The 11,830-nt window shown below is 42.8% G+C and overlaps 1 protein-coding gene across 3 annotated transcripts in view; it reads right to left on the bottom strand.

The window, feature by feature from the left end:
* Window positions 1-4,648: 4,648 nt before the first annotated feature.
* The window catches only part of CREB5 (cAMP responsive element binding protein 5), a 262,286-nt gene continuing 255,104 nt past the window's right edge, over window positions 4,649-11,830 (bottom strand). For all 3 annotated transcript variants that reach the window (XM_074838089.1, XM_074838102.1, XM_074838092.1), the window contains one exon: window positions 4,649-11,417. In XM_074838089.1, coding sequence (XP_074694190.1) covers window positions 11,254-11,417 — 164 coding nt within the window. In that variant the 3' untranslated portion in view covers window positions 4,649-11,253. The remainder of the gene's footprint in view (window positions 11,418-11,830) is intronic.

The raw sequence follows: 11,830 nt of genomic DNA, 5'->3' as shown, positions 1-11,830 counted from the left end.
CTCCATCTGCAGAGTGAGGTTTGCTGACTCTTTGAAGGCAGAGAGCAGGTCATGATTTAAAGCTACTTTTGGCTTTGTGGGTTTTGGAGGGGAAGGACAACTCTGAGTGGAGCCTTGCTGGTGGGTCAGCACCAGAATGTGGTACCCTCAGGTGGGTAAACCTCACAGGGACAATGAGGCAACACCACCACCACTGATGGCACTAGCTCTGGACACCATCTCACTTGCCCGGCGGTACAGCTTCACCACCCAGCAACTCACAGACATCTCAGCCATCTCCACCCCATTGCCTTCCCTGTGCTCTGCTCCCACCTACCCTCGCGGGGCTCTGCACACAGAAAGCTGCATGGCTTGCCACACCAGTGTGCTACTCTGACAACCTGATAAATGCCTTTCTGCTGCATTTTTCCTTGGTTCAGACAGGTTGGCTTGAGGTACAGTCAGGCAAATGACAAGACCTTGGTGTAGCTCAGTATGGTGGCAGGAGATACCGGCAGTGCCAGAGCCAAGCGGGTCAGTACAATGGGACTCCTGCAGACCTTGCTGCCAGCACAGCCAGGATGTTACCACATCATATTGCTGTGGAAATGTGGGGCTGTGGGTGTCCCTTCAAGCCCTCCACCTCATCCCACAGAGTAGTAGGACAAAGAGGTAGCAGGAACACCTTCACAGAGGGCTAATAGTCCCTCAGCTACTTTAGGGAATGAGCTTAGTATTGTGGGAATTAGGTGCAAAGGGGGTGTTAGTCAGTGCAGCTTGCACCTACTCCAGCTGAATGATAAAAACTTTGCCTCTAAAGACAAGCCACCATTGCAGCAGGACAAAAGCAAAGCTACTGCTCCCTCATCCTGCCTGTTCAACTTGTGAAAACTGCCTGGCTTTAACTTTAATTCTGACAATTTAACTTCTAGATCAAAGTGCAGGGAATAGCTACAGCAAAACACTGATAACAAAAAACCCAAATGAAAACAATGGCCAGTGTTGTGATACCAAACACAATCCTGCGTAACCAGAGCCCACAGTCGTGTCCCACTGCGGACAGTTCCTTTTTCTCATCCATGGCTACATGTTGTCTTTGCAGCACAGCTTCTTGAAGCTAAGAAAAACTTTTACTAAGCTAGAATTGGCTCAGCCACCTTATAAGACAGAATGAAAATGATTAGTGAAACAAAGAGAAAGTGTGAGGAGGATATAGAGTCCTTCCATACAAAGCCTCCTGTCTTCCTATGTGATCCATTATAATCCAGAGGGCCCCAGATTTAAACTAATCTGTTTCTGCCTTTATTTATTTTTTCTCGACTCAATTTCCTACATGAACTGGCCAGTTATGTCAAGTATTTTTCTTTCTTTTAACTTGACTTGCTGTCGGCTGAATGCAATGCCCTGTGAAAACACCTGCTGACCTGCTGTATACACACATGCACACACACACATGCACCACGTCTACCATCTGCATCTATATATCTATATTGTCTATCTGTATATAATCTCTATGCCTATCTATATCATCTATATCTATATCTAAATCTATATCCATATCCATACCCATATCTCTAACTTTCTCTCTGTCTCCATATCTCATCATCTACGTCATCATCTATATCTATATAATTTGCTTTTACAGTGGGTCACACAAGTTGTAAATTCCTCGAGCCTCTGCAAAATACACCTTCAGGCTCCCCTCTCTTTTGGGGAAGGCAGCTGCCCCATTGCTTCTATTTCAGGCAGCTCTGGCTTGCTCTGCCAGCAAGTCCTGGGGGAGTGGGTTGATCAGGTTCACTAATGGTCGGGCTCTCGTGGTATTTGCTTACCTAACATAATCAGAACAGGCATCTTAAATATTTTATCAGCTTTGCAGGGTCATTCTCATACCGTGGCATTGTGTTGCACTGGAGAATAGAGCAGGCTGGAAGAAAAATGGTGCTCGAGTGCTGCAGAAAGAGGTTTTTAAGCAAATGGCAAGCACTAATGCCCTGCTTAGAGCTGCTAAAACAAATGTCTCTGTCGCAGCAGGGCAGATGAGAGGCAAAAAGAAGTTAAGGCAGTTGCAATAACAAAGCAGACCAAAGAATTGAACAAATGTCCCCAGACCCTCAGTTGTTGGCTCTGGTCTAACGGGTGGTGGTGGTGGTCCTGGTTTAACTTTGACCCTCCTTTCTGACTCCTGATTAATTTTTTTACTCCCTTGAAGCTAGTTCTCAGGAAGTTTTGTGTTTAATCTTGTGCTTATTCCCTGTGGGCCAAGCTCTCGACTGACTGTGAGTAAAACATTTCTGTAAAGAAAGTGGGTGCAACAGGGTAATTTTGGGGTTGTCCCAGAGCTGGAGTCTTCTGTAGTGGGGCCTCAGCAGCCAGTAGCTATTGCAGAGAGGAAAACTGGTTTTCACTCTGAACTGGCCCATTGCCTGCCTTCAGCCAGGCAATGCTGGCTCCAGAGTGGGCAGGGAGAGCTGAGAGGTAGGTCTGTACTGCAGGTCTTTACTAGAGCTGTGGGTGGCAAGGGTTGCTGATGTGGGGGAGCATAACCAACTGCGCCATTTCTGAGCCTGTCCTCAAGTGCTGCATGTGGGGAGATTCCCCAGGAGGGGGGTCAGACTCGCTTCAGCTCTTTTATGCTGAGAGTCAGTGTAATATCGGAGAGCTTTGCATCCTTGCATGTTCAGTGTTCCCTCTATCCCAGTATTTTTTAAAAATCAACCCAAAACTAACAAAAAAGCACTCATGTCTACCTGCTTCTCCATCCCCCTGCTGAAAGGTTTCTTTACACAAGACCACTTCCAATTTCTCAGCTCTTGCCTCTATTTATTTCTGGGGTCCTTTGGGTTTGACCCCCCTCCCCTACCCCCACACCCCTTTTTATGGGACGTGTCTGCTTTCTCCAGATGGTTGTTCCTGATATGTTATGCTGCCTGCTTTGTGGAAATGCCTTTGGGTACATACAGTGCCCGCTGTGCTAGCTTATCATCCCTATGCAAACTCTGTGCCATTATCTGAGTGTCCTTACAGCAAGTAGCTGAGGCTGCAGCCTGGGTTTGTGAGAAAACTGGAGGCAGGTTGAGTGGCAAAGTGGGTCTAGCCAAAGCATGAGGGGCTGGAGTGGCAGGGTGAAGGAGTCTCTCTGCACCATTGCTCCGACTGGTGTAAGCTGGGGCAACGCTCTCACTGATACAGAGCGTCCTCAGCTCAGTTTAGTTCTGGCTGCATCCCTGCAAAGGAGAGGGGAAGGAGCATGTGCTCACACTGATTCATTTTTTGTCTAATAATAACTTTGTTATGATGTCCAGAGCAGCCCAGAGAGAGCAATAGTAACAGTGAACTGCTTGGAAGAGGAACAAATATTGCGATCAGGTTTGGGAAACCATGAATCAGCTGTAAAGGACAGTCTTACCTCAGTCTGAATATATCTTGCTTAGCTCACACTGTCAGGTGTAAATACAACTGTGTGGACAATAAAATAGTCCTGTGATATGCCTTCATAAGAGGCATCTATTTTTACAGATGTGATGATCCTCTTTCAGTATTTGGTCCCAGAGCAAGAGCCCTGCTGTATAAATACAGGTTAAGCTCTGGCATGACAGCCCTGTTTTAAAGGCAATGCAGGAGTATATGGCCTCAGAAATGGCTCCAGCTAATGTCATGCCTTGATGTTTGGGAAAAATGTCTGCTGCACCCCCTTAAAGAAGGAGCCATGTGCACCCACTGCTCCATCTTCCAGCTTTTACAAAGAGAGAATGGGAACAGGGGCATGGCTCTGCTTCTTTCCTATCCATTTTAGGAGGGTGAATGCTCTTGGCCAGATTTAGCCTTTTGAAAACCAGGGGGAGAGCAGCAGAAGCTGTGCCCATGCCAGGGCCTCCAAGGGAGCAGCACAGTCATGCTACATGGGGCCAGTCTCCTGCAGCGTGACACTGGGACTGAGTGCTTATGGGCAGGCTGGTCCCCATAGCTGAGGCTGCATCTCTCTGGTCTTGGACCCCATCGGGTGAGTCCATCGTTCCGGGACTGCCAGCAAGGTCATCAAGTTGCATTAATCTAAAGCTGACTTTTTCACTGGAGAGATGGGTTCATCCTGACCAACTTTAGATTACAGTTTACGCATTATTGTGCCAAGGTCTGTATTGGACCAATTTATAGTGAGAAATGAGGTTGGCAAGATAACAGGGGCATCACAATTAGAGCTAATTAGCCCAGCAGGAAATCCATTTCCAGGCAGCTTTTGGCAAGAGGCGAGGTTGGCGGGATAACAAGCATAGAGTGTATTTTGATATAAGCACACTCCAGCTGCAAGGAAAAGTAAAATAACAGCTTGTCTCATCCTTATGCGGAGGCCTCACGTCAGGCTCCACCACGTAAGTCTTTTTGTGTGAGGCTTTGCAGCCACCCTGCTTGGAAAAGCTTCAGAGAACTTGTTCTTACAAAGTCACCTCAGCTAGCTACTGGAGGGCAGCAGTGGCCTGTAAGGTCTGCACAGCCCCTCGCTCCTACTGCCAGACAGGAGGATGCCCAGCACCATGGTCTTCCTCTGATTTTGGGGAGATGAGGGATTGCAGCTCAGAATAGAAATCACTGAAGAGTAGCTTGGTTTAATTGCAGGAGTTATCCCTACTGTAAAATGTCCGGGCTATAGGCACAACCAAACTACTGGAACTATTTGTATTTGAGTGCTTTATTATATTGGAATTGCGGTGATATTATTAACATTTGTACAAATGCACAAAATTCCTGTCTCTTCTAGCTAGAAAGAGATGTAAAAATCTGACCTAGTTGAACAGTCTCAATGAACTCATTGTCCATTTGTAACAATAATGGGTTCACAATGCAACAAAAAGCTTAACATAAAATTAAACATATTAAATGCTGCAGCAAGTATTTACACTTATGTACCAAAAAAAAAAAAATTATCTCCCTCCGGTAAGGAAGGTGGTTGCTTTACAGAATAAAACAAACAGACAAACAAACACAAAACCTTTGCATACAATACAAACAACCTCAAGCCCAAAACTTACTGTGACAGCACCTTTTTTTAATATAATATATATATATTTATATATAAACTTCGATAGTTTAGGCTTACTCCAAGCAGTGCTAAAAGTTCCTTAAAACCAGGACAACGGCAATAGTCCGAAGAAGCAATGTTCACCGATGAGTGCTGCCCAGTGTTTGAATGGAGCTGTTACAGAGAGGGGTACAGAGCTCATGGCCATGGGCTGGGAAACACTTGAGTCCCAATGATAAAGTCCTTGGCAAAATGCTCAGTGGCAATTATTCTTATTCAGAAGAGTGAATACACATTTTGTGCAAAATAGTTTGTCTTGTGGAAGCATAGTAAAGGTTGTCTCTGACAGGGATCTCTTTGCAATCTCAGCTCTGAGGCATGGGGAAAAATTTCTCTGGAATTTCCTAAATTCCAGCAAGGAAAACATTTCCCTTGAAATGCCCTATCAGCCCTCCGACCTCCCTTGCTTCCTGACACTGCTGCAGTTTCTGCAAAGCCAGAAGAAGCTTTCAGTGTTCATTCAGAAGGCTGTCACACAGATTTTTAGTCAAGAAAGAGATTTGGGTCTGAGTCTTGTGGCATCAGATGGCATGCCCTTACCGTGGGTTTCGGGAGCAGTTCCACCAGGTGAAACTCAACATCACTAACATTTAATTTGCATAAATATAGAACTGGAGATCCTGACTCCCAGGTATTACACATTGGTCTAAATATAGCAAGTTGCAATTATTGATTCCAGTCCAAGGAGAGCATGGGAAAGGATCAGATTTCCACTTAGAGAATCAATCTTCTCTGTGAGTGTGTGTGAACACTGACATTTTTGGCCTCATGCAGTTTAGGATTTGCTATAAAGTAATTTTGAAAGCTATGGAAAACCAATAATGGTAAGCAATTTAGCTCTTAAGTGTAAAGCCACTGATAAAACTGAGATAACTGTAAGCTCTGGAAAAAAAACATTACGGATGTAAACAGTCTCTTTTGTCTTTGCAGTAAGATGATTATTTCAGATGATGAAAAATTGAACTTTTTTTTTTTTTTGGTGTTCAAATCACTTGAGATTTTATTGCTTTTCTTTGTCCTTAGAAGTTTTTAGTCTCTTTTCTTAGTTTTTTTTTTTTTTTAAAGGTGCTGTCCCTAGTCAAGTTATAAGGCAACATATTTTATTGATTCAGAACTCTAATACATAGTATGGCCACTGTTATCACTGCAGCTTCGCAGCTACCGTGAGCTGGACAACAGTCAAAGTGCATGACAATGCACAACAGAGCCAGTCTCCTGACCTTATGATATACAGGACACTTTGGTTCTCGGGATGAGAGATTATAAATGTAGCTTAGATGCTGCCTCACACACTTTGCATAATAAAACATTTATATGCTGTCATGAAGAGGGTGTAAAGTCTAAGTCACACTGCAGACTGGCTGTTTTCAGCTTCTCTGTTCGGGCAGGTGTGAGAGACAAGTTGTAGATATGCCACCAGTGAAAGCATATAAATGTATCTGGTGCAAATGTTTTACAAGAGTATTTATAAATGATTCAACAAGGGAGAGCAAGAAAGAGAGTGAGAGCTAAAGTGCAATTTTAAAATAATATAAATAATTGAAATGTAGAAATAAGATACTAATTAGTTGTAACTGGTTTTGTTTTATAGGCACAGTTTAGTTTTTATGTCTACAGATCAATTTTTTTCTCTTCTTCCCCCTCCAGTAATTTTCTCTGATGTATAATGGAGTTTCAATGGTCTAAATCTAAGGAACACTGCTTAGTAAGAGGACAGAAGAGGCAATGATAAGGCAGTATAGTGCAACTCACTATGTGATATTAGAAAAGAAACAAGGATGGGGTTAGATCTTCCGTGGTGATGTATAAAATCAGCCTTAAAAAAATAAAAAGGAGGAAAAAAAAAAAGACAGGCTTTCCAGTTATATGTTGACCCATGCTTTCTAAAATGAGAGAGCACATTTTCCAATACAAAGGAAAAAACTGAAGGTTCATAATTTGTTTTGTTGCTACGAAAAAAAAAAAAAAGGCAAAAAAAGCAGATGCTGCTTTAAGGAAAACATTTAATTCTAGGAATTTTTGTACAACTGACCTCAGCAAGCTTTCCCATCTTAGATGGATGACTTCTGCTTGAGACCCTGAAAGATTAAGATGTACACACACCTAGTTTATTGCAAAACTAATATTGTAACTTAAAAAACCCAAACAGATTCTGTACAAGAATACTGTTCAAATGGAATGTGTTAAAATAACATTTATTAATAAATACTTTATAAAATTCTATGTGAATACTAAATTAATAGATTCCTGTTTTAAAATTGCTTTGGTCCTCATGAATTTTCATAAATTCACTCTATACGCTTTTTTTTTAAAAAAGGTATTAGCTGCTAAAAAGCACATTTTGCCTAAACTAAAAGGCTAGTTTTCCACACTAAATATTGTTGCTTAAAAAAATATGAATCCTCAAAAGTTGGGCATTTAACAACAGTTATAGCTGGCTTGTTAGTTAACAGGACAGAGTCAGTTAACACACTAAATCCACACGCACTGAGGCACTGAACCATTGACTTTCCACTATTCAGAAGATGGGCAGCAGACATTTAGCTTCGTAGCAGGAATTAACTCCCCAACAGTGTGAAATTCTCCATAAATCACCATCATCATCATCGTCGTCCTTATAAAACACACCATGATAGCACACAAACTACTTGTCTCCCACAGGCAGCGTTATGAATATGGCTTGCATAAATTGACTCGGGAAGGGGGACTGGGGATGAAGGACCCGGATCACAGCATCGTTTCTTTCCGATTAAAGTATTGCAGTTGTCCGTGGCTGAGATTTACAACGTGCTTCTGATGTCGCGTGATGAGAGATGCCATCCACAGAAATACCTCCTGCTGAGCAAGGTGCCGGCCAAGGCTTGCCACCCTGCTACTGCCCGGGAGAGCGGGAGAGGGACGCAGTCCGAGTCGTCTGCTGGCAGCGGGACGGGGCACAGAGCCCGGCGAGCCCGGCAACGGGCTGGATTGGCAGGGCAGGAGGGAAGTGGAGCAGTCTCCAGTAGTAGCCCGTGAAAAAGCAGGGTTTCTCCTCGACGGAAAGAGCCCGGGAAGTGCATTTAGAGAGACGTGCTTAGGAAGAGGCCGCTGCCACCGACCACGCCGCAGAGGGACATCCCGGGGACAGAGGGACAGGGGCTTCTCCCGCAGCCCTTGCTCAGGCAGCCTCCAGTGCCCGTCCAGACTGGCAGCTTGAGGAAAGGCTGCAGGATCATTCCCCTGGAAAACAAGAGCATTTTAATGTGGAAGCAAATCTGATGAATAATATAAGGTGCCTGGTATGGTTGGTCCTTTTACCGATGATATAGTATAGCTGATATAAATATGCTGCATGTTGTCTTGGCCTGTGAACCTGCGACAGAGTTACAAGAAGCAATAGCAAATAGCTTTTCATCCTTTACTTATTTCCACATCACTAGCAAGGATTATACCTAAAGGCCAATAGTATAGAGAGGAGACATTTCATTGTAATTACACATTTAGGCCAACATGTGTGGTTGGCTTGCCTAGTTAGCATTAAAAAAAGGAATAATTGAGCTATATATAATACACATCAGTCAAACTGTCAAGTTGCTGAATTTAACAAAACTTAGGCAAGGTTTTTGTATTTTTTTCTTTTTTTTTTTTTTCTTTTTAATGTAGAGGCTTTCAGTTTAACAGCTAAATATTTTAATTGAGGAGACTGAATAAAATGAAGCTAAACCGTAATTCTAGTGCAGTGTAGCTCAACTGGGTATTCTAATATTACCAACAACTTTGATTTTTATTTTTTAATGTATTTAAGTTCTACCCATATAGAGGGAAAGTTTTTTAAATTAACCCTGCGATGGCATTTTCTTTTTCATGGTGAATGATGAAATTCAGACCCAGGGGAAATGCTTATTTGGGTTTTTCTACATCGTGGATACTCAGCTGGAACGTTTTGCTCAACTGCATATTTGAAAAAAGTTCCCTTGGGAGCCATGATGAAGCAAAACCATTTAGCTATTACAACTGGAGGTTAAAAAAAAATTATAGATTCAGTATTTAAAACACTTTAAAAGTATATGTTTGTCTAAAATATAATAGAAAATCCTTTACATTTGTATTTTTTCATAATTTTTTTTGGTTCTTAGACTATATAATCAAGTCAAGATTTACACTGTACATTAAAAATCTTCTTTTGAATGTATTTGCATAAATGGAAAGTGAGCTGTTAAAGAAAAGAATACTGATAAAAAGTTAGTTCCTAAGATAAGAACTAATTTGGAAATGAATGATCCTCAGAATTTTGCTTTCCCTTCCAGGCAGGCCCTGCTCCTTACAGAGCCTCACGCTTCAGTTGTTTCACTCTCCCTCCTGCACGGAGAAGAGACAACCTTTTAAAACCCAGGACTCCTCTAAAAATCAAAGACACAGTCTTTGAGGAGGAGAACTTCACTTTAGAACAAAGTGTGTACAGGGCTAGAGGATTTGCCAGGAATAATGTGAGTTAGTTTTTGCTATTTCAGATGTAGCTCAAAATCTTTGAACATTTATCACCAGCTCGGAGCGCGCTCCCTGGGTAAGCAGCGGGAGGTTTTGCCGCTGACAGATTTGAGAGCAAAATCAGGTCCCAATATACAGCAAGGCAGCGTAATTAACTGGCATCATCTCCGTCTGATTTTCCCATCAATCACTGGTACCACTCGGGGATGCAAATCAGTCGCACTGAGGGGCAGGCCCAGAGTCCAAACAAAAACCTTAATTGTGGCACAAGGCTCTTTTCCAGACCCTCTTTGCAGGACTGAATTTTATCCAGAGTGCCCTGGGATTTGCCATTCTTGTAGTACATTTTAGCGGTTGCATGCCTTCTAAAAATTATTTAGCGTCCTAATGAGACAATTCCTTACCCGTGGTAAACGGGCATTAAGTGCCATTGAAGTCAGTGAAGCTACACTGCTGTCTGCCAGCTCAGGATCAGTCTGTGGATGCTTAAAGGAATGCCTGCAGAGAGCAGGTCTCTCCCTGGGAATTAAAAATGGCATTTTTCCAACTGGTCAGAACCGTTACGCTGATTTATTTCTCATTTATAGCCCGTGAAACCTGAGGCTGTTAGCTTTCATTGCTAGAACAACGCAACCGGGTTAGGGAACAGAACTTTTCCAAATTATTATATACTACATGGATTTTTCTATGTTAATGACTGGCAGTGCAAAAGAATTGCTGTGATTCTCAGGTGTTGCTTGCTACGCCTGTACTGGGCCACGGAAGCTTACAGGGCTGCTAGCATCAACACAGCTGGCTCTCAATCCTGCTTCACCTGGGGGTGCACTGCTTTCGCCTTTTGCTGTTTATTAAAAACACTAAATCAGGAGCATTTCTATTTTTTAAAAGCCAAACGCTCAGTGCAGCCCAGCTGTGGGTGATAAGCTAGTGAAAGCAGCAGCCGCGCCAACAATTTTTAGGTGGGCTTGAAGTTTTTGCTTGTTCATCACGGTTCTTCGAGAAAAAGAGAAGGAAGTGAGAAAGCCTTGGAATGAAAAAAAGAAGGAAAAAAAAAAAAGCTGGGGGATCAAAACTGTTTGGGGAGGGAAAAGGAAGGTGTAAGAATAACTGGAGGAGAAAAAGGCCAGGGTAGGGAGAAAGGAGAAGAGGGAGGGCTAGACAAAAGAGCACGTTATTTGGGCTTGACTTTGTCCTGATAGCCACATTCTATATAACTGCTTTGAAAGAGGCTCTGAATGCAAGATGGGGTCTGCTGATAGCACAACGCTAACTCATTTTTTATTATGCTGTCAGCAGATGCCCTCTCTCTATATTTATAGCCTAATTACTCCTAGTTACCTACGTATGACTCTGTTTAATACTTTTCATGCCTCACATTGGCTAACAAGCTGCAGTTTAACACAACTTTGTATTTCTGAGGCTTCAGGCTAGATTGGTGAGAAGGAAACATGACTATGTACAGAAACAGTTAGGTTTATAAACAAGTAACTGGTACCAAAAAAACTGGAGAAAGCACCAAAGCATTTCTCAAGCTGATAGCATATTAATTGCATAACTCCCTTTTATGTAACTAAGTATAAAAGACATTTTAATAACTATAAAAATGAAAGCCAAAGTCTTTCAAGAACTGAGGAATCTTCCAGGCTTGAGTTACGGTTGCAAATGTCCTTAGCACAGAGGACGCTTTGATACGCTACCACACTCCCCTAGCAGTTTCTGATCAACCACTTTTAAAGGATGGGATTGATGTCTGTTCTGTGGCTGGCAAGCTGGGTGAGAGTGGAGCTTCCCACGACGTCGCTGACGGAGGAGGAGGTTGTGATGGTGTTGTGCTGGATGACTTGCTGCTGGGAGCAAGCTGGGACCGGGCTCGCGGGAGGACTGCTCTCGGGACCTGGGAAGGGGGTGAGGGCACAGAGACAACACACATTCATTTTTCCATCCGAATTAACAAGCCCAGGCTGGGTGACACTCCTGGAAAAGGGATGTGCTACTACGGCAGCAATACTAACAACCTGAGGCATGCACAAGTCCCAGGATTTCAAAATACACCGTTATCCAACACGTTGTGTCTTCTGATCTTTTGCAGTTTTTGTTATTTTTTTTAAGCCAGCTTCTCTGAATTCAGGAGTTGGGACCTTGAAAAAAGTCCAAGACCTTAATGATTATGAAACCAATGTCGGGATAAAAAGTCCAATATCTTAAGGTCTATAAAACCAGTTGGGATGCTTAAATGCTTTATTTGCTCCAGAAGGAATCAAAATTGGAGTACAGTGCACTGCAGCACAGAAAATCTAATTCAAGCAA

This window comes from Strix aluco, chromosome 1, assembly GCF_031877795.1.
Source record: "Strix aluco isolate bStrAlu1 chromosome 1, bStrAlu1.hap1, whole genome shotgun sequence".
In the NCBI taxonomy this organism is placed as follows: Eukaryota; Metazoa; Chordata; class Aves; order Strigiformes; family Strigidae; genus Strix; species Strix aluco.
Note: the sequence above shows the minus strand (reverse complement) of the source record. Positions and strands in the feature narration are given on the sequence as shown.